The sequence below is a fragment of the Vipera ursinii genome, assembly GCF_947247035.1.
Source record: "Vipera ursinii genome assembly, chromosome: 1".
Lineage (NCBI taxonomy): Eukaryota > Metazoa > Chordata > Lepidosauria > Squamata > Viperidae > Vipera > Vipera ursinii.
The window spans coordinates 309,082,738-309,106,253 of NC_139512.1; the positions used below are offsets into that span (position 1 = coordinate 309,082,738).

Here is a 23,516-nt window from a genome sequence, read left to right on the forward strand (position 1 = left end):
GACACTTTACAGTGGAAAGTAGCCATATTGCTATTACTGTAATCTTAAGAACAGTACAACTTAATTCAGATGATGAGAAACAGCATTATTAAGAAATCCAAAGTGCTTTTCAGGTTTTTCTAAATAGGAATTATCTTAGCAGTGAGATCCAACTGCTGCTTTGAATCACCAATCAAATCAAAGTACAGGTACTCCCATGTTACAGCTCTGCTCTGTGAGCTGCATTGGTTGCCAGTTGTCTTCCGGGTGAGATTCAAGGTACTAGTAATGGTATTTAAAGCCCTACATGGCAGGGGTCCGGAGTACCTCAGGGAACACCTGCTGCCGGCATCAATCTCCCTGCGCCCTGTGCGTTCCCACAGAGAGGGTCTCCTCAGGGTGCCACCGATCAGAGAATGTCGATTGGTGGCCCCCAGGGGGAGATCCTTCTCTGTGGGCGCTCCGGAACTATGGAATCAGTTACCGGTAGAGCTCCGGATGGCGCCCGATCTTCGCTCCTTTCGTCGCGATCTGAAGACGTTTTTGTTTGTACAAGCCGGCCTAGCCTGATGGGGATTGGTGGGGTTTTTTATTCTTGTATTCTTAATATTGTATCTTTGGGGTTTTATAATTGTAACATATCAATTGTTTTAAAATCGGGCAATTATTTAATTTCCTTTTAATATTTGTAACTTTGTATTTTATTCTTGCCCTGTGAACCGCCCTGAGTCCTCAGGGAGAAGGGCGGTATAGAAATATTATTAAATAAATAAATAAATAAATAAATAAACTTATGACCACAACTGAGCCAAAAAATTCTATTGCTGAGACATTTGTTAAGTGAGTTTTGTCCCATTTCACGACCTTTCTTGCCACAGTTGGTAAGTGAATCACTGCAGTTGTTAAGTTAGTAACATGGCTGTAAATTGAATTTGGCTTCCCCATTGACTCTGCTAGTCAGAAGGCTACAAAAGATTATCACATGACCCTGGGACACTGAAAAAGTCATAAATATGAGTCAGTTGCCAAGCATCTGAATTTTGATCACTTGATCATGGGGTTGCTCCAGTGGTCATTTAGTGTGAAAAATGGTCGTAAGCCACTTTTTTCAATACCATTCAAACGGTTGCTAAAAGAACTGTTGTAAGTAGAGGACTACCTGTACTAATTGTTTAATTTTATAGAGAAATTGATTCCATTTTTTCTTGAAAAGGCCCTAGGTCTTTTTGGAGTCTGAATATATTGTTTTGAAAGAGACTTCACGATTTAAAATGACAAACTCCATAGGCAGTGTCTATCAAACACAAGGTACAGCATGTTCTCACTAAACAACTACCAGTTTACTATGATGTAACTCTGTTACTATGGCAATGGTTGCACCATTGGAAGACCCGAAAGACCAGATGAGAGGAGATTATCATGGAGAAAATCTAGCTATATGATCACTAAGAATAAAAACTAACTTGATGGAATATTATCAATCAGTCAATTCCATATCTTTGTATCAGAATTGCTATATAACATAGCACATTATTCTCAGTATCCTTATAGTAATTAGTCAAACGTAGTGACAGTAGCAGCAGATTGCTACAGGAACCAATTACTCAGAATGATAGATTCCTCCACATGTCTGAGCAGACTCTAAAATGCCTGGATTTCTGCACTGACCTATGTCTAAATTGCCTCTTTCAACTCTATGATTCTATTATTTAGAAATATTATTTAGTCATTACCACAAGCCATTTAGTAAACCAGACTGAGTACATAGCACCAAAGTAGTACAACATTCTTTTTTTAATGCACACTGAATGTAGTGGCTTTCAGGGTCTTATAATCATACAGGTTTCTATTTAGAAGTTCGTATTAATACATGTCTTACATAAAACAAAGAAATTTATAAAAAACATTTTATTAATGATCTCTAATTTAGCATATTATAAAATTTCTGTCATTACATATAGCAAAGAATTATATTTGTATATGCATGTGTGTGTGTGTATATGTACATATGTATATGTATGTTTGTATGTGTATGTAAGATAGATAGATAGATATTCATATTCCAAGCTTTTCAGATTCATTAAGTTTCTAGTGAAACAACTGGAAGCAACACATATATTAGAAATATGGATTTCTCTCTCAGAAAACATGAATTAGGAGAGTTAATTTCCTCCACCACCTGATTTTGTGTACTTCAGAGAGTTTTATGATGTAGTTATGAAGGAACAGAATGATGAAAATTTCCATGATGAAAATTTCCATGATGAATGTCAGACCATTAAAGACGAACTTGTGTTTACGTTAAAAAAACCCCGTCTATCATTGTGCATTTAATGAGTATTTTATAAAATGGCACAGATATTAAAAAGTAAAACAAACCATAGTGTTACTAACTTGTGCTTACCTGTAACAAACTGCAAAGTGGGCATATGCAGCTACTATCCAGTTATGATGGCCAGCCACTATCAAAACTTTTCGAGGATCCACTGGAAACCCTGTTTTTGTTGTTGTTGTTGTTGTTTTTAAAACGCAAAACAAAGAGAAAAGATGAAGATATAAATTATCATTATTTCAATTAACAGTTGCTACCATCTTACAGATCAATGGCACTGTATATTTTGAAATCGCATAAAATCATTGTGCAAGTATGTAATTTAGTATTAGCACAAAATACAGGATTTTGAAATTTAATGCCATGGACACAAATCTAGCTTTTAATGCTACCAAGATGGACATGAATATATGGTGACTTGACACAAGAAGTCTCAAAAGCTAAAATGTGAAGATGAACGGAATTTCCTGGAGCCTTGCAATGCAATTATTATTTCCATGTACAGTAGATTAAATACTTTCCATTTGTTAACTGTGAAAGTACAGCACTCTACTGTTTGAACGCAAACTGCCTTCGAAACTGAAGATGAGTACTTCATTGGCCATTCTTTTAGGGGCTTTATGTACAGTATTTTTTTTAAATGGAGACTTTACAGATTAGTAGCAACTGAAAGCCTAATTTCTATGTGCACAATGACAACAACACTATAGAATCAAATTAAGACATAGCTCTCTACACACTATAATTTTCAACCACAAGCATATAAAAATACAAGAATCATGTGTGTTCATAATAAGATTCTAATTTTTTCTCACCAAGCTTAACTGTCTCTTCACCAGCACCAGTTAGTGAAGGCTGCACGCTGCCTGCTCGCACCTCACCTTCAGAGCAATTCTGAGGAACTCTAACATCTGCAGATGTTCCTGCCGAACCATTGATTTTTCGACTTGGAATGCCTAAAAGAAAAAGGATATCTCTCTAATTCAGTATCACTGTTTCTCATTGCTATGCCTAATGGTTAAGATGTAAGTAAAAGAATTGGAACTTTAAAGTAACAGTTTGCCCAAATCTTCCACCCGTGGATCTTAAGAGCTTTTCTAAAACAATACAGGTGCCACAATGCAAATGGAAAATATAAAATAAACCAGTTCACCAGTCCTGAAATAATATATTACAGTTAGCTCACTTGGTGCCCAAATTCCAAAAGACAATGTGTACAAGTTGTATTACCAGAGAGGGCCACAGAGGTATGTACAAACTACAGTGCTCCAGAACTAAAGACTAAATAACTCTTTAGTCTGGAAAAAAAGGATAAAAGTGTACACCAATCTTGACTTTATAACATCATCAGAAAAACAAATAATCAAAGTTAACTTTTAAAAGTACCATTGATGTTCAATAGGACACAGAAAAATATGTGCTGAATTGATATAAATGAGATAGAACAGTTTATAAAAAGAAGTCTAATAAGACCTTCATATGGAAGGTGGACATAATAATCTATTAAATATGGAAGTCACAGAGCAAACTCTGATACTACCCTTTTAAAATAGCTGAAAAATCTCAACAATTGAAAAGTACCTGGAGGTGGGAGATATCCATGAAAGAGTACACTGCCACAAGAGGAACGCTCAAGTTCTTCACATAAAAGCAATCTTCTTACTGAAAGAGAATTATACTTATGTATACAGGAATGCATGCCCAATAAAACAAGTTATTTCAAAATAGCTTCTATTTAAGATTTCCCCCCCAAGAAAACAAGTGAATATGTTATACTATTCTTGAAATATGCAAACAATAAACTTAAAACACATCTACATTAATTTCAAGCTCATATCCCATATTTTTCACATATTTGGGCTGGACGAATCTGGAAATTTTTCAGGCTTTGGAATACCACATATATTTTAAAAAATGTATTTGATTTATTACAGCTGTCAAGTGGCCTAATGTGCTTTATACAATTAATATTATCAAACAAAAAGATTATAAAGAAAAAAAATCCACAGAAATAAATTCTGGTCAATTAAGAAAGCCACTAATATTTGTGAAGAACTAAGTATATCTCTTGTAAAACAACAATAAGCACAAAATGCCATTGTGTGGCCTACTATATTTAATTTAATTTAATTTATTAATATTTCTATACCGCCCTTCTCCCGGAGGACTCAGGGCGGTGTACAGGGCAAGAATAAAACACAGAGATTTACAAAAACTAAAAGATAATTAAATACATGCCCGATTAAAATACAATTGATACATAGTAAAAACCCCAATAAAAATGATAAAAACCCCACCAATCCCCCCTCAGGCCAGGCCGGCTTGATCGAACAAGTATGTTTTCAGATCGCGGCGAAAGGAGCGCAGATCGGGCGCCGTCCGGAGCTCAACCGGTAGCTGGTTCCATAGCTCCGGGGCGCCCACAGAGAAGGATATCCCCCTGGGGGCCACCAGTCGACATTCTCTGACCGGTGGCACCCTGAGGAGGCCCTCTCTGTGGGAACGCACAGGGCGCAGGGAGCTTGATGCCGGCAGCAGATGTTCCCTGAGGTACTCTGGCCCCATGCCATGGAGGGCTTTGAACACCATTACTAGCACCTTGAATCTCACCCGGAAGACAACTGGCAACCAATGCAGCTCACGGAGCAGAGGTGTCACATGGGAGTATCGGGAGACTCCCAACACAACTCTCGCGGCTGCATTCTGTACCAGTTGGAGTCTCCGGGTGGTCCTCAAGGGAAGCCCCATGTAGAGAGCGTTGCAGTAGTCTAGACGAGAGGTCACGAGCGCGTGAGTGACCGTGCATAAATCATCCCGGCTAAGATAGGGCCGCAACTGGCGCACCAGGCGAACCTGGGCGAAAGCCCACCTAGTCACAGCCACCATGTGATCTTCCAAGGTAAGCCGCGAATCTAGGAGGACTCCCAAGTTGCGAGCCCTATCTATGGGGGGTAATAATTCACCCCCCATAGAGAGAGATGGAATATCCAAATAGACCCGGGATGAAGGTATGCAAAGCCACTCGGTCTTGTCGGGGTTGAGTTGAAGTCTGTTCCTCCCCATCCAGACCCGAACCGCCTCCAGGCAACGGGACATCACGTTGAGGGCATCACTGGGGTGGTTTGGGGTAGAAAGAAAAAGCTGGGTATCATCAGCGTACTGATGATACCCAACTCCAAAGCCACGAATGATCTCACCCAGCGGTTTCATATAGATGTTGAACAGGAGAGGCGAGAGGACCGACCCCTGAGGAACTCCACAAACGAGAGACCTCGCGGTCGACCTCTGCCCTCCTGTCAACACCGACTGCGAGCGTCCCTGGAGATAGGAGGAGAACCACTGTAAAACCGTGCCTCCCACTCCCAATCCCCTGAGACGCCGCAGCAGGATACCATGGTCGATGGTATCGAAAGCCGCTGAGAGGTCTAATAGGACTAGAACAGAGGAATGACCCCTGTCCCGAGCCCTCCAGAGATCATTCACCAGCGCGACCAATGCCGTCTCCGTGCTGTGCCCGGGCCTGAAACCCGATTGGTACGGGTCTAGATAATCCGCTTCATCCAGGACCAAAGGGAGCTGATGCGCCACCACACTCTCAACAACCTTCGCAAGAAAGCGAAGGTTGGAGACCGGACGGAAGTTGTTCAATACAGCTGGGTCCAAGGCAGGCTTCTTGAGGAGGGGCCTCACCACCGCCTCTTTCAAGACAGCAGGGAAGCTACCCTCACTCAAAGAAGCTGATATAACTGCCTGGAACCAGCTGCGTGTCCTCTCCCGGGCTGCATAAACCAGCCAGGAAGGGCACGGGTCCAATAATTTTAATTTAATTTAATTTAATAACATTTATATACCGCCCTTCTCCCTGAGGACTCAGGGCGGTTCACAGGGCAGAATAAAATAGTGAATACAAACTTTAAAAAAGAGATTAAACAAATTGCCCAAGTTAAAAACAATATAAATACAACACTAAAAACCCCAAGAAAAGTTAAAAAACAAAAAATAAAATAACCCCAACACTCCCCCTCAGGCTAGGCCGGCTTGTACAAACAGAAATGTCTTAAGATCGCGACGTGATCGCGACATGTGGTGGAGCTCAGTCTCCCCATAATCCTGTCCACTTCCTCCGGAGTTACAGAATCAAACTCCTCCCAAGTGATATCGACAAGACCATCCGCGTCCTGATCGCCAGACTCTGCCCAGTCAGAGTCCAGACCGGTCCGAATCTGAGTGATTTTGTCCGACAGATAATTGTTAAACTCCTCGGCACGACCCTGCAAGGGTTCCTCCCTCACCTCCTGATTATGGAGGGAGCGAGTCACCCTAAACAGAGCGGCCGGGCGATTATCTGCGGACGCGATAAGGGCAGCGAAGTGATTAGACCTCGCCACCCTTATCGCAGCGAGATAAGACCTAATATGGGTTCTTAGTCGCAATCGGTCGGATTCGGATCGGCTGGACCTCCAACCGCTCTCTAGGCCCCGTCTCCGGCGCTTCATCTCCCGGAGCTCCGCGGAGAACCATGGAGCTCGACGGGATCTGCATCAGGTCAGGGGCCGCAAGGGTACAACTCGGTCAAGAGCCTCAGTGGCTGCCCTTTCCCAAGCTTCCACTAAGGCATCTGCCGAGCTGTGAGTGGGGGAGGCAGGTGGGGACCCCAGCGCTGCCTGGAATCTCGCGGAATCCATTAAGTGTCTGGGGCGGTACCATCTAACTGGTTCCACACACCCACGGCGGGGGGTGGCAAAACGGAAGACCAGCCGCAGGAGATGATGATCGGTCCATGACAGGGGCATAATAATTGGAGAGCCCCCACCAAGATCATCTAACCACCGACCAGATAAGAAAACTAGGTCAAGGGTGTGGCCTCCCTCATGAGTCGGTCCTGAAATTACTTGCGTCAGGTCCATGGCCGTCATGGAAGCCATGAACTCCCGAGCCAACTCAGATGATCCTCCCAGAGACGGTAGATTGAAGTCCCCCAAAACTATAAGTTTCGGGAACTCAACCACCAACCCAGAGAGGACATCGAGAAGCTCAGGCAGGGCTGCTGCTGCGTGACTAGGCGAAAGGTACACCAGCAGCAAGCCCAACTGCGCACCAGGGCCGCATCTCAAAAAGAGAGACTCACACCCGACTATCTGCGGAACGGTGGCCTCCCGCGGAGCTAAGGTCTCCCTCATAACAACAGCCACTCCCCCACCCCTGCCCTGAGCCCGAGGCCGGTGTAGCACCCAGAAACCTGGTGGGCAAAGATCAGCCAGAGGAATACCGCCCTCTGGGCCCAACCAAGTCTCCGTGATGCAAGCCAGGTCCGCCTGCTCACCCTCGACCAAGTCACGGACGAGAGGAGCTTTATTAACGACAGACCTGGCATTCAGGTACACCAGCCGGAGCTCAGGCGGCTGCACATCCTCACTCCCGGGACCTCAGGGTAGAACAAGAGGGTCGGAACGCCTCACCGCTTGCAAGTAGCGGAGAGGCCTTCCCTGAGATCGATACGGCCCTCTGTTCCTACACCTGCTGCCATTCCCTAACGTCGTGGGAATAGGCATTCCCACGACTTGCCCTGGAGCCCTGGGGGCGACCGACCCCCGCTCCTCCCCTCTGCGATCAATCCCGGCCCTGGCCTGAACAGTGGTTGCTGGACTGCCCCCCATATCCGAACAACCAAAAGAAGTTCCCACCCCCCTCCCTAACCTTCTAAAAAATTTAACCAAAAAACTAACCAGGGGCCTCCTATTTGGCTTATATCGGAGGCCCCTACCCATGCCCAGCCATCTCTCAGGGTCCCAACATGCTCCGTTCTTGAAGATGAAAATCATAAAAAAGAAAAAAAATGGGACCTGTGGGAAGAAGGTTACTGCTGACATCATTTCTTACAAATGGCTTCTGGAAATGAAATGAAGAGTTCCAGAAAGAACTGTATGGCTGCAGTTCAAAGATAACCAAGAAATAGAAGACATTTTGTTCAGGTATCTCCATATTTTTCAGTAAAACTATCCTTGGCTGGCTACTTTCATCTCAGTACATTATTAAATATATTCAATTGCCATTCTGATTTCCTATCATTCACTAAAAGAATAATTAAACTAGTTGCCAAGTTCAATCTAGTGAATGATTCATATATATGTATATATTTACCTAACGGTGTGATTCCATAAAATTCTGCTTCGTGTCTGAGTACATTGATACTTACTCCTCTGCAAAACAAAGAAAATAAAATAAAAATACTATTTAAAAATTAAATGTAATTTTCCAACCCATGAATAGTTAGGTTCATGTAGCAACAAAATGCTTAAATTTAACAACATACATAAATATATGAAATTGTAGAGAGAGAGATTAAAATTGGAAGGATATTAATTCAAACTAACTCTTAAACTGCAAAGTCCATCTTTTAAAAATAAATTGTTGCTGTTGTTGTTAGTTGCAAAGTCGTGTCCGACCCATCGCAACCCTATGGACAACGTTCCTCCAGGCCTTCCTGTCCTCTACCACCTTCTGGAGTCCATTTAAGCTCACGCCTACTGCTTCAGTGACTCCATCCAGCCAACTCATTTTCTGTCGTCCCCTTCTTCTTTTGCCCTCAATCTTTCTAAAAATCAATTACCATAGCTCATTGTTGTGACTTGTGCTAAGGATGCAATCCAAAAACTAGAGCCAGGAAGTATAAAGTAGAATGGGTATGGACTAGATGGCCTCCAAGGTCCCTTCCAACTTTATATTATTATATTACTATTATAAAACTTTTATTCATAAAACATGAAACTCAGTCAACTGAACACTCAAATTGACTGGCACTAATGGTTGACACGGGTTGCTGACAGCATCCTAGGTATCAACCAGGTATATCATCATCATTAATTATTATTATTATTATTATTATTATTATTATTATTATTATTATTATTATTATTATTATTATTATTATTTACATAAGATAAAAGCTTCCGTGGCTTCATCGGGGCTACAGGGATACTCAGAGCTGAAACCTTTCAGGATACAGCCTTAAATATTATAGAGTGGCCCTTTATGAGACTTCCATTCCTAGATTAGATCACAGATTTTCTGATAGAGGCAGAACAAGTAAAAAACAAATGAAGAATTAAGGATTTAAGCATGGATAGGTTAAGCCTTTTTAAAAGGCTTTTAACAGTTAAAAATATCTGTTAGAAACCAATAGTTTCTTACAAATTCTGAATGTGATTTGGGAAAATAGATTCTTTGTGTAACCCAAGGAAATAGTATTGTATCACACACAAGAACCAGATTTTTAAAATTAATTTTAAGTAATCGTAACACTATTTTAATTGCTTTCCACCTGAAACAGTTTAATATGAAAATCTAACTTACCTCAGATCTAATTCCTTTGTTCGAAGAAAATTTAAAATTGGTGCAAATGCTGCAGGATCTCTATCAATAAATATCTACAAAGAAGAGAGAGTTGATTTATTTGCCTACATGGATATTTTAAATTAAGAAAGCAATCCTGTCATAATTATGCATGCTAAAGTCATATTTATTTCTGTGGGTGTAACTTAAACATGCATTAAAATTTCAATTTTTGTTCAATTTTTTTGATTTCTGAGCTTGCCAAATAGTTGCTAGAATCTACAGTATTCAAATTTAAAACAAGCTGTTTCAGTAATAGTTCTCACCCCAAATGCATGATTTAAACTATCTCTTTGAAGCATTATTTTAAGTCAACATAATACAGTATATTACCTTATACTAACTTACAGTTGTGACATATTTGCATTTATTCAGTTAATCTTACATGAATTATTCTGAATCCAACAGATTTACCAGAAAAACCTAATCAATTTTCACATTATAATACGATTACAAAGCAAAATACTCACAGCACCAGTTTCATCTTTCAGTGTTGAAATTCTTCCACTCAACAAACTGAAATCAACAAATCTAAATTACAATCTAATTTGAATAAGAGACAGAAAAAAGATGAACCAAATAAATGTAAGCAGCAAAGATGATTAAAGGCCTAGAAGCTGCAATATACGAAGAACGACTTGCAGGAACTGGGTATAACTGGTATAGTGAAAAGAAAGACCAGGTAACATGATAGCAGTCTTTCAATAGTTGAAGGGGTGAGGGTTAGAAAGAAGGAGCCAACTTATTTACCAAAGCACCTGAAGACAACACAAGAAACCATGGATGGAAACTAATCAAGGAGAGAAGCAACCTAGAACTAAGGAGAAAACTCTTAACAGTGAGACCAATCAACCAGTGCAACAAACTGCCTTCGGAAGCTGCGGACGCTTTTAAGAAGAGACTGGACAGTCATTTGCCAGAAATAGTATAGTTCTCCTGCGTGACTGGGGGTTGGACTAGATGACCTCCAAGATCCCTTCTAAAAAAAATTCTGTTACTGTTACTAAATGTTTTGGACTGCAAGTTAGCTTCCAAAGGGAGATGGTGATTTCTGCCACATGTTTGATAAAAACCCTAAAGAGGGCTCATTTGTAAGAGGCTGATCTAGGATCTATCTAAACTCTGTAATTACTACCCAGTCTCCAAGCTTTTAAGGTAGGTTATGGAGAGGTAGTTACAAGGCCTCTGGAAGAAGAAACCTTTTCAATCGATGTCCACACCTGAGCATGGGACAGAAACTCCTCAATGGTTGCTCTTGTTGATGACCAAATGATTTTGATTGTTGATGACCAAACTTAGACCGAGAAAGGCCAACTCCATAGTCCTTCTGAATCTCTTGGCAGCAGTCAATCATCATCTGAAATATGCTTTTATTTGGTCTGCAAGGATTAGGGGTTGGAAATATTGTTTCACTCATTTCTGAGTGGATGGTTCCAGTCACCATACTATGGGAATAAGAAGTTGAGCCCCCAGGCATTTCAGTATGGAGGACTCTTATGGAAGTAAAATGAATCTCAGAAAGATAGTGAATACATTTGAAGTTGGCTGAAATGAGGGAAACAGAAAAGCAGCTGTATTTCTAGCCATTTCTGCTCATAGAGTTATAAATAGAAAGTAGCCAAATAAAATTTCAAACTATAAGAAGGCTTATAATATAATGGATCTTAATAGAATTTAATAACCCCTATGTGCTCTAAGACTCAAGATTTGCAGTGTGTTATCCTTTATTTACCTGCCATTTTCACTCTGAAACTCATTTTTATACTACCAGTAATATTTAACTGGGATCTCATGACAGAAAAAGCAATCTGAAAATGGTGGAGATGGAATAGCATTATGAGAAAGGAGTTCAATATCCTCTCCCCTCTGCTATTTGCACTGAAAATACTGGCTGCAGAAAAACAGCAGCCATTATAGTATTACTAACTCAGTTAACTAGGTAGCATGCAGCCTGTTCAAATTTTGTCTATAAATATCAGTCACAAAATGTAATCCTAAATTTGCTATACAACGAACAGAGGGATAAATTCTTTCATAATATAATAAAATGTACACCAGCTATTTCAGTTCAGCATTTGTATTATAAACCAAAAGATAATCAATAACGCAAAAAAGGCTAAAAGCTATTCCAGACAATTTTGGTCTAAAAATGGTATTAAAGTTAGAAAAATCAAAAATAAGAGAGCGCAGTTAAAAAATTCATTTCAAAGACATCAGACATTTAATTTTTTTTTGCATTTTACATAATCCACAAAAGAGCAATGTTCCCTCAAATTATTAACCTTTGTTTCTTAGTACAGAGAATACAGTAAGAAAGGGAGCCAGGTTGCTTAGGATTTTTTGTTACTTGACAAAATTCAGTAATAAAATTTCCCAATGTAAGACAGAAACCAAAACCCAATCCTATTGACATAATCTATTAAGGTTTCCCATTTAACAGGGGAGTTAGTCTCATTGAAGCCTCTTTCAAGTAAAAATGACTTAATTAAGTAAATGGCAAAATACCTGGAAAAAAAGGAGTCAGGGATCCACATTAGTGTTTGTCGTGAAGTACTGAACCTAGAAAAGACAGATGAAAAGAGAAGCAGATCTACAGGTTCAATCAAAAGAAACCAAATATGCTTTCAGCAGTAAATACTATATGTTAAAATCTGACCTGATGAAGAGATAATTTTGCCATTACAGACCTAATTATCTCTACTTTACAATGTCATGAGATGTCAACATGTTCATGTGGCTTGATTGCCCATTGGGTGGAAAAGAACAACTCCATTCTAGTTTTATTCCCAGCTTTCTTCAAAAAGCTGCTTTTGAAATGGAGATAAAGGGATTTTTGATTACAGCGTACAAATCAGTTCTTCAAAGGGAAAAATTATATTGGGTGAGCACCAGGAACTTGCTTGAGTTTAATTGTTTGAATCTTGACTGACAAAATATACCTTTAACTTTAAAGCAAGGGTAGGGATCATTTATCACCTGATAATTTATTCCTATTATTTATTTTCAAGTTATTGTAAAATAGTTACACAAAGTAGCCAAGATGAACTACAAAGTGATACTACATCCTTTCCCTCTTTTCTAGTCATGTAAATGATTTTAAGTATGTGTATTCATGTCTAAAGAATACACACACTCACACAGAGGGCATGAACACTAGTATACCCATAACCTTACATCCAATTTATATAGCAGGCCATCTCACACAAGTGACTCTGGGTAACCACAATATAAACCAACCACACTATTAATATTCAATATTTCTTCAAGAAACCCAATGAGTTACGTCATTCTGATTAAAAGTTGTTAGCCATATATACTAAACAATAAGGTGGTTAGTTTACAGATAAGTATTTCTATTTTTCACATAATAATATCCATATAAAAATATTGCATTGTGAATTGCTTTGATTTAAATCCAAAGATCTGTAAATAGTTTTACTGGTGAAACAAGGTACTTTCATTTGCCACCTTTATATTTAAAATTCTTGCCTACAAGGTTTGTCAAATATTAAATGACTGATTCTTTGGTTTAAAACTGGCAATGCAATAATTACTCACACCAGACCTATACATGCTCATAAGTCTATGAGACAAGACAACTTTGGAACAGGGAAGACAAGCCTGAGAAGTTCTCATAGCTGAGCCAAACTTGAATTAGCTTTTTGGATTATTATGTTTACTTAGAGCAACATACTATAATTAAAACATGACTTGTTGTAGATTTATTGTTTTTCAGGTATGGTTTATATGAGGTCCAAATAAGGCTGCATGGTTTGATTGTAGTTCCCTGAATTATTCCTGATTATTTTGTACCTTGTCTACACAATTTTTAAAATGCAAAAGAGAGATCAAATGCAAGATCAGTCAAAATAGTTAGGATTTTCCTTGCTCATAAGCGTCAGTTTGCATTGACATACTATACATATTGATTTTAACATGCTTTGCAGAAGTTCCCAGTAGCAGGGTTCATACTGTCACAAAGCTTAATATGTGAACCACCCTAACCTAAGACAAGTTAAAAAAGCATTTTAATTGATTTATTAATCATATTTATATAGCTGCCCATCTCATGCAATTTGTATTGGAATGGCGTGCAAAACAACCATAAAAACAATTTTAAAAACATTCAAATTTCAAAAAATTAATATTATAATAAAAGACTAGCACACCATCAGATTAAGCTGTATAATGAAACTATCATTCCCTTGCCATCCCCAGACCTGTTGACATAGCCAAGTTTAAAGAGTTTCCAGAATGCCAGGATAGATGAGGCCAATCTCACCTTAGGATAATTTCCATAGGGTGGGTGCCATGGCAGAAAAGGAGTTACATCTGGGTCCTGCCAGATGTAACTCCACAGACAAGACCCACAACATACCTCTTCTGCCAGATCTGGGTGTAACTGCAGTCCCTCAAATATCCTGGCCTCATGCTAAGAAGCACTCACATATGAACTCCATGATCAAGGCATCTCTCCTGCCCAGTAAGTAAATTAACTATGAGGGAGGAATTTCCGTCCACATGGAAAAAGACAGTGGCAAGTAAAATCTCGTCTTTGGGTTTCTCTCTAGGTCTCCTTCTCAGCAAGGTATATAATCAGGCCAAAGCACACATTAAATAGCACGTAGCGAACACAGAGCATCAACTAAACCTATCCAGGTCCCCAACCTTTATTGCCAGTGAATCAACAAGCCAACTCTGCCTTCTCTATGACATAATTAACTAATCTTGGAAGAAACATCAGAAGGCCTTTAGTTTGGCACATAGCATGCTCTTTTCTCAGATCTACCTGACTAGACAGATAATGACCCTAAGACTAGACACACAAAAACAAACAGTGCCTGCATTACAGAGACATTCGTACTAGCCTCATCTCATAATTACTGCATAAATTTTATAAATAAAATACCTAGAGTGCACAGGACAATTCTACACCTCTTTGCTGCTTTCAAATATTAGCCCTGCCACAATATATGTTGTTGCTAGGTTCTGCACAGCTTAATGAGCATTCAGCTTACCATACTAGAGTGCTTTAATACTGTGATGTAGCTTTCCACTAATTAACCTTTATTATCCCCCACAATCATCTAACACCATTACCCTTCCTTTTAGATTCCTCTTAGGCTTTTGTTTATATACTTTTTGTTTAATATCTTTTAGTCTTTGCGTTGTGTGTCTGTGTGTGCCACACTAAGCATGGACAACAGAAAGAGGAGAAGAGAACTGTCTGAGGACTTGAGAACCAAAATTGTGGACAAATATCAACAATCTCAAGGTTACAAGTTCATCTCGAGAGATCTAGATTTGCCTTTATCCACAGTGCGCAACATTATCAAGAAGTTTGCAACCCATGGCACTGTAGCTAATTTCCCTGGTCGTGGACGGAAGAGAAAAATTGATGAAAGGTTGCAACGCAGGATAGTCCGGATGGTGGATAAGCAGCCCCAAACAAGTTCCAAAGGAATGCAAGATGTCCTGCAGGCTCAGGGAGCATCAGTGTCAAGGCAAACTATCCATCGACATTTAAATGAAATGAAACACTATGGCAGGAGATCCAGGAGGACCCCACTGCTGACACAGAGACATAAAAAAGCAAGATTAGTTTGCCAAAATGTACTTGAGTAAGCCAAAATCCTTCTGGGAAAACGTCTTGTGGACAGATGACACCAAGATAGAGCTTTTTGGTAAAGCACATCATTCTACTGTTTACTGAAAATGAAATGAGGCCTACAAAGAAAAGAACACAGTACCTACAGTGAAATATGGTGGAGGTTCAATGATGTTTTGGGGTTGTTTTGCTGCCTCTGGCACTGGGTGCCTTGAATGTGTGCAAGGCATCATGAAATCTGAGGATTACCAAAGGATTTTGGGTTGCACTGTAGAGCCGTGTGTCAGAAAGCTGGGTTTGCGTCCGAGATCTTGGGTCTTCCAGCAGGACAATGACCCCAAACATACGTCAAAAAGCACCCAGAAATGGATGGCAAGAAAGCGCTGGAGAGTTCTGAAGTGGCCAGCAATGAGTCCAGATCTGAATCCCATTGAACACCTGTGGAAAGATCTTAAAATTGCTGTTGGGAAAAGGCGCCCTTCCAATAAGAGACCTGGAGCAGTTTGCAAAGGAAGAGTGGTCCAAAATTCCGGGTGACAGGTGTAAGAAGCTTATTGATGGTTATAGGAAGTGACTGATTTCAGTTATTTTTTCCAAAGGGTGTGCAACCAAATATTAAGTTAAGGGTGGCAATAATTTTGTCCAGCCCATTTTTGGCGTTTTGTTTGACATTATGTCCAATTTGCTTTTTTTCCTCCCTTTTTGTTGTGTTCCAATACACACAAAGGGAATAAACCTGTGTATAGCAGAACATGTGTTCCTGCAATACTTTTCTGTGAGAAATACTTGATTTTCTGGACAAATTTCTGGGGTGCCAACAATTTCGGCCGTGACTGTATGTGAACTAAACCAGTTGTTGAATTATCAAGTTGTACAAATATTTGATAACAAAGAAGACACTTTGAATTCTACAATGAAAAGTCAAGTAATCCATGGATTCATCCTCAGCTTACTTTCAGCACCATTTTTGCTGTTTGTCTTCCTCGAGGAAAAAATACCATAGGTTTTAAAAGGTTAGAAATATGTAGGAAAGTGTGAGGAAAGTGCAACTATACAGTATATCAGAGGTGTCAAACTGCCGGTCTGTGAGCCGGATGCATCATAGAAAAACCGCATCCACCACATTGCTGGAAATGGCAAAAAAGTCACGATATGTCGTGACACATCACATGACATTGCGAGTTTGACACCTCTGCAGTATATGCAACAATAATTAACCCTGCCCTGAAATAAATCATCTGAAATATTAAGGATGATCAGCATGTAAATAAATAGACACAAGCCTATTTTCTTTTTATTTGATGCTTACATGGTAAAAGAAATAGAGACATCTCTTTCTGCATGGCTCTGAAGATTGTATGTACCATCCAAACAACTTATGAATACAAGAAACTAAATCTAAAATTACCAGTTTAATCAGCTAAAAAGTATAACAAAATATGTCTTAATGATATAAATATATTATATCTCTTACAAAATGTAAATGCACATTTTAATGAGGGCTAATTGGTTAGACAGAGACCAAAGTATGAGATGCAACCCGATAGTTTAGGACATCACTTTTGTTTTTACTCACAAAACCAAAATAACTTTTCCTTAAAATTAATGTTTAAAATAATCATGGCTATTATTAATCACAAAAGCCTATTGTTAGTAAAAGAAATAGTAACAAAAACTGTTACTGTTACACTGTTAGCAAAATACATTTTAAAAAGTGAATGAAGTATGATTTTGAATCCTTTCTTCTTCCTTTCTTACACCAACCACAAATCTATCCAGAAACCTTCTAGCAATTTGGGAAAGTGGGAAGAACAAAAGGTGGGCCACCAGATAGGACAAAAAGATGGGAAAGTTTTTTTTACTTGAACTTCCTTAATTTAAAAAAGGTAAAGGTTCCCCCGCACATGCGTGCTAGTCGTTTCCAACTCTAGGGGCCTGTGCTCATCTCCGTTTCAAAGCCGACAGCATTTGCCCGAGGACATCTCCGCGGTCATGTGGCCGGCATGACTAGACGCCAAAGGCGCACGGAACGCTGTTACCTTCCCACCGTAGTGGTCCCTATTTTTCTACTTGCATTTTTACGTGCTTTTGAACTTAATGTAATTTAAATTTTTATTTTATTTATTTTATTTTATTTTAATTCCATTTATATCCCGCCCTTCTCCAAAGACTCAGGGCGGCTTACAAGCTTAGCAGTAGCCTTCATTCTATGTATATGCCTGCTTATTAGGGCTTTCACACACCCCACAAGCGGCATTATTACAAAGTCAGCTTAATTGCCCCCAACAATCTGGGTCCTCATTTTACCTACCTCGGAAGGATGGAAGGCTGAGTCAACCTTGAGCCTGGTGGGACTCAAACCTGCACTAATTGCAGGCAGCTGGTGTTACTTAAGGAGGCATTAGCCCACTGCTCCACCAAGGCTCAATTAAATTAAATTTAATTTAAATCAAGCTAAACAAATGCTTTGTGTATAAGAGTGTTAAAGTCTTACAGGCTTTATTCTAACTATATTTATTTTGTGTTTAGAAAGCGTATATCACTTAAAGTGTTTGTCTTCTCTATTTCTTATTATGCCATAACTACATCTGGAATTATAACCAATTTTTTTAGTCTAGTGTTTCTAGCCATCCCGATTCATGCAAACACTAGCCATATAATAAATGTGTATTATTAGTAATCACTATTTGTTCCTTATATCCTTTGAGATTTGTATCATGCCTAAACAATCTATTCTTTTAATTAAAGTCTTTTTATCTAACTTGGAGACCAATAAAAACACTAGGTACCAATCTTGTCTTTCTTAAAAATAATAATGTCAAGGCATAGACCCATTACGCTAATTGGATATATCATTTTTTAAAATAATTCCATCTTTACTGCACCAACAGAGACATAATATTGCCCAACTTTTTGAGATGTATAAGAATCACTAATCTAATTTTTCAAAGAATGTGATATATGTATATGTGTGTGAGAGGCAGACAGACAGATCAGATATTCTATACACCTTAAGGAGTTGCCAGCACATGCTGTACAAGCACTATGTTTTGAATCACTGTACGGGGATATTCCTTGGCTTCCAACTGTGACCTGCATGTTTTATTTATTTTTCCCTCATAAAGATAGGTACATTCCTTGGAGCACCTTCAATTTATCTCATCTGAAATAAGCACTGTATTCTATTATTCATTCTGTAGGACAATTAAGTATGCTGACAAGAGGTTTCATCATCATGATACTGAATCCCTCAGCAGTCTTAAGTAGGTCAGCAACTATCAATGATGTGGTAATGTTTTGCTTGTGCAGAAGACCATAAAATCACCACAATATCCTGTTACTAATAAACAGGAGTGTATTAATTATTTTGCTACTCAACATGAATTAACAAATAACTGTAGAATACACACAACCCCGTACTAGCTTCCCAAAAATTGACCAAGGAATTTCTGTATGCTGGCATATTTTTATACAAGCATCATTTCAATGATAAGTGCTAAGCTTCAGCAGATCAGTTTAAGAAAATGTTGACAGAAGATATGTCAAAGTATGGGTTTGATTAACCTTAAACAAGCCACTATAAATTATCTTTTAAATAATGTTATTATTCCACAGTAAAAAGGGAAAATAGATGCAAAAACTACAGAGGGGTTACTTTTTAAATGTGCCTAGAGTGGTTTAGCAAAATTCAGATAAAAAAAACCTATAACAGGAGAATATAGGGAAAGATAATGTTTCCCCCCCCCTTGGGCAGGATGCATGCTGTCCAGATTTTTGCTCTTCAAATAATTGACAAATGTATGATTGTGAGAAAGTTTGTTAGTTTAAAAAAAACATATTATAAAGTGAATAGGTTTTCCTACTGAGGAATTATGTCCAATTCTGGCTACAATTATAAAGGGTGAGGATAAAATGAAACAGTTTTGTAAGAGGATTACTAAGATGGTAAGGGATCTGGAAATTAAGCCCTATAAAGAGTAGTTATATTTAGCCCCTAGAAAAGATAACTGAAAAGATGTTTTCAAAAGCTGAAGTTCTGCCACACAGAATAGACGGTGGCTATATTAACCACTGGAAGTTAAAATATGATTGGTTACCTCAAGAGACATACAAAAATAAACTGGAGTAGGAGTGGGTCATTTTAAGACATACAGGTAGTCCTCAATTTACAACTACAATTGAGATGAGAATTCTGGTCATAAATCATTGTGGTCATTAAGTCAAGGCACCATAGGACCAGGCCCATCTTTTTCAACCATTTTTTACAGCAGTTGTTCAGCATATCTTGCAGTCTGAAGTCCAAATCCATTTTCCCATATGGGCACTTTTTTGTTGTTCAACAACTGGTCGTAAGTCAAAGACTACCTGTATTTTGGTAAAACAAGAGATAATGTCAAAACCTAAATGAATGTAAATTTAAAACAAAAATGAATGAGCAGTACAAAAATAGCACACTGAGGTAGCTTTGTCATGGAGACAGAAAGACAATCAATCGCATTATTTATTTATTTAATTATTTAATTAGATTTCTATACCACCCTATTCCCGAAGGACTCAGGGCGGTTTACAGGGCAGCATAAAATACAATATAAAAGATAATATAAAATTAAAATAAATTAAATTAATTAAGCCCAACAATTAAAACAATATTTAAAAAGCTAAAACCCCTTCAGTCCAGGCCTGATAAATCGAAAAGCCAGGTTTTCAGGTCCCGGCGAAATGAACACAGATCAGGGGCATTACAAAATAGTTACAGGAAAAAGAAGTGAATGAGCGGAAGGATGTATGGATACGATGAAAACAAAGATGCTTCTGGATAACTGCACAGAATCGTTGGGATTCAGATGCTGCGTAAATTTAATTATTAAGAATAATAGGACATGAGGTTTAGTGACTAGTGCTGATATAAAAACTAGATTTGCGTATATTCCATTTCCTCATCTCATGTTCATTATTTCTTGCTCCTTTTCTATGCTTTGCATAATGCAGCTTATCCACAAGAGAATAACATAATCATCATCTATAGTACTCACGCATGTTAAACTCATAGGAAAGAACTTGGCAGAACTTCCTGGAATCTCAATTCAGCATATCTCAATTAGGCTCTAGGCCATACTTAAGTTTAAAAGCTCTCTGACATATTCCCTAGCATACCGGTAGTTAGCATAACAATTTTTAATGCACATTGGGAAGAAGCCACCAAAACTGATTATCCTTTGTCAACAAGAACTGCAATTCTCTCTTTATATCTACTTTATAATATACTGCTATTACATCTAATTCAGTTGTGATACTTCTTTCTCCCATCTTCACTTGTCCTGTACTGATAGAAGAGAATATTGTCTTGCACTTTTTGGCACTGGTTCGCTAGCCCTGGAAAACAGTGGGTCTCAACTTAATCCACCAATAGATTCATTTATTTTCCTAAGTAATAATTGGAGAAGATCAAGACTCCAAATCTGAGGCTTCTGTTTGAATACAGATATCATTATATATATTTTTAAAAAGTTCAACTAGATGAGCCTTAGGTTTATATGGCACCTCATAATTTTTACATCATATTCATCTGAAACCACCAAATTAGCGTACATGTCACAACCATCTGCATGGATAGTCATCCAGAGGATGCTTATCTTGTAGTATTATGACACAAGAATATAGACCTAATACCTGATTTTTTTTATTATTTTTAAAGAGACCCAGCTGAAATCATAGTCAAAACTTGGATCACACTGAAAATCATTCATTTTGTGCAGACCTGTATTATCTTGTGATAGCAATTTTAGAGGGGTTCCATGTAAAAAATCAAGAGAATCCATGAGGAATTGTGACTCAGAACCACATATTTGCACTAAGGCAGACATGTCAAACACAAGGCCCGGGGGCCGGATCCGGCCCGCGAAGTGGTTTCATGCGGCCCGTGAAGCCATCCTGGAAACAGTGAGGGAACGGCCCCCACTGCCTTGGCCCTGGCCCAGAGACCCTCCTCCTGCCAGAGACCCTCAGATCTGTCCCACTCTTGCCCAGGCCCCCATAGGCACCCTTGATGCGAACAATGTAGAGCTGGCCACGCCCACCCAGTAGGCCATACGCACTCTAGCCATGCCCACCCAGTAGGCCACGCCCACCCGGCCCCTTGAGGGCAACCGCAGTGCTGATACAGCCCTCAATGAAATTGAGTTTGACACCCCTGCACTAAGGCATCACAAAAATTATCAGTATAGTAACTAAAGGCTCATTTGCAATATGGCTGTAGCCTGTGATTTGTCAATTGTTTCAGCTGGGTCTCATGTCTATGGAGATTCTCAATCACCCAAGTCATGGTTGTCCCAAAAGGTACTTTTCCCAAGAGGCAATTCCACTTTCTTGGGTTTGTTTTTTTTCCCTTTGCAAACATTTCATATCGCCTCCAAGAAGTTTCTTCTGTTCTGTTCAGGAAACGTTTTCAAAGGGTGGAAAAAAATCCAAATTCAGCTGCCTTTAGCAAAAGCACCTTTGGGACAACTGAGTCCCATGTGAAAAATAACCAAGAGATTCCACGCTGTGGAGCCGCGTTTTTTGTGTTACAGTGCAACAAAAATCAGTCAAACCCCCAAGGGTTTGTAATGGCTTGGCTAATCCGTTTCATGGGATATCAGATAGAAAAACAGTGACAACCTACGAGGATAGGTTCCTATGGTATAAAGCAGGGGTCTTCAAACTTGGCCCTTTTATGACTTGTGGACTTCAACTCCCAGAATTCCTCAGCCAGGCAGGCTGGCTGAGGAATTCTGGGAGTTGAAGTGTGCAAGTCATGAAGGGGCCATAGTTCCCCCATGCTGGCTGAGGAATTCTGGGAGTTGGAAGTCTGCAAGTCATTAAGGGGCCATAGTTCGCCCATGCTGGCTGAGGAATTCTGGGAGTTGGAAGTCTGCAAGTCATTAAGGGGCCATAGTTCGCCCATGCTGGCTGAGGAATTCTGGGAGTTGAAGTCCACAAGTCATAAAAGGGCCAAGTTTGAAGACCCCTGGAAAAGCATAGAATCTCGTGGTCCTTTGGTCACTCTTAAGTAAATTTACTCTTTTAAGTGGTGATATTTTTTATTAGAAGACCCTAGGCCAGGGGTCGGCAACCTCGGCTCTTTTATGACTCGTGGACTTCAACTCCCAGAATTCCTGAGCCAGCTATGCTGGCTCAGGAATTCTGGGAGTTGAAGTCCACGAGTCATAAAAGAGCCGAGGTTGCCTACCCCTGCCCTAGGCGAATCTATAGCCAGAACTGAGGCTCCCACATAGACCAAGATCCCTGACATCGATTATTTAAAAGCAGCCATTTCATCAGGCTGGATAGGGCAAGCGTCTTCTCTGACAGCCCATTCGCTTCTTTTCCCGGGCCTCTCTCTCCAACTGAAGGCATCCGCTCCTTCGTGCCATCACAACGCCCCGCCCCTCGTCTCGCCATCTGCCGCCAAGATCCCCTCCCTCCCTCCCCCTCCCCACCTCATTCCGCGCTCGAGCTCACCTGCTGCCCCCGACGTTGAGCTGGATGATCTCCCCGCTGCCCGCCCCGGCAAAGCTGGCGCCGTTCCCCGCCATTTTTCCTAGCAGCAGATCTTGCCCCGAATAGCGCCTGTCGCCGCCGCCGCCGCCTCCAGCCGCCTCCCCGGAGTCGAGGGAGGTGGGAAAAGGAGGCGGCGGCGGGGCCGGGGGAGAAAATGGAGCGTCCAGCGAGGCCGTAGAGCCTTCCCCGGTAAGCACTAAGCTGCCAGGTCAGGGATCAGAGAGGAGGAGGAGGAGGAGGAGGAGGAGGAGGAGCCAAAGGGCCGCTCTCTCTTTCTCTCTCTCTGGTCAGGCATCCAGAGCTGCCGCCAATGCACCGCCCCCTCCCCCTCCGCCCCTCCTTCTTCTGGGCCGAAACCGCCGATAGTCTCAGTGCCGCCGCGGCGTTCTACGGGGGGGGGGGGGAGGAAAATCCTAGCAACGCGCGGCATCTGGAGGAGGGGATTCCGCGAGGGACAAAATACCAGCGTTGGTTGCGTCTTCGCGAGAAGTCAAACTGAAGGCGGGAATATGCAAAACTTCGCCCGAGACGAATGCTCGGAAGGAGGTATACTACGCGGAGGAGGGCTTGAGCAAACCTCCCTTGCCCGGGCTGTTCGAATGAGCCCCGGGGCGTTCTTTGGAGACGATTATTTAGGGCAGGGGTCGGCAACCTCGGCTCTTTTAT

General features: G+C 40.3%; 1 protein-coding gene across 2 annotated transcripts in view; it reads right to left on the bottom strand.

Annotated features, from left to right (window-relative positions):
* KCTD3 (potassium channel tetramerization domain containing 3) overlaps window positions 1-23,066 on the bottom strand; it is a 47,816-nt gene extending 24,750 nt beyond the window's left edge. Inside the window, exons 1-8 of one of the 2 annotated variants that reach the window (XM_083348768.1) lie at window positions 22,812-23,066; window positions 12,209-12,262; window positions 10,174-10,219; window positions 9,665-9,738; window positions 8,453-8,511; window positions 3,893-3,973; window positions 3,127-3,267; window positions 2,384-2,474 (exon numbers count right to left, since the gene is read on the bottom strand). In XM_083348768.1, the coding sequence (XP_083204894.1) occupies window positions 2,384-2,474; window positions 3,127-3,267; window positions 3,893-3,973; window positions 8,453-8,511; window positions 9,665-9,738; window positions 10,174-10,219; window positions 12,209-12,262; window positions 22,812-22,885 (620 nt within the window). In that variant the 5' untranslated portion in view covers window positions 22,886-23,066. Of the gene's footprint in view, window positions 1-2,383; window positions 2,475-3,126; window positions 3,268-3,892; window positions 3,974-8,452; window positions 8,512-9,664; window positions 9,739-10,173; window positions 10,235-12,208; window positions 12,263-22,811 lie in introns of both variants that reach the window. The other variant, XM_083348767.1, reaches the window with a different exon arrangement.
* Window positions 23,067-23,516: the final 450 nt, after the last annotated feature.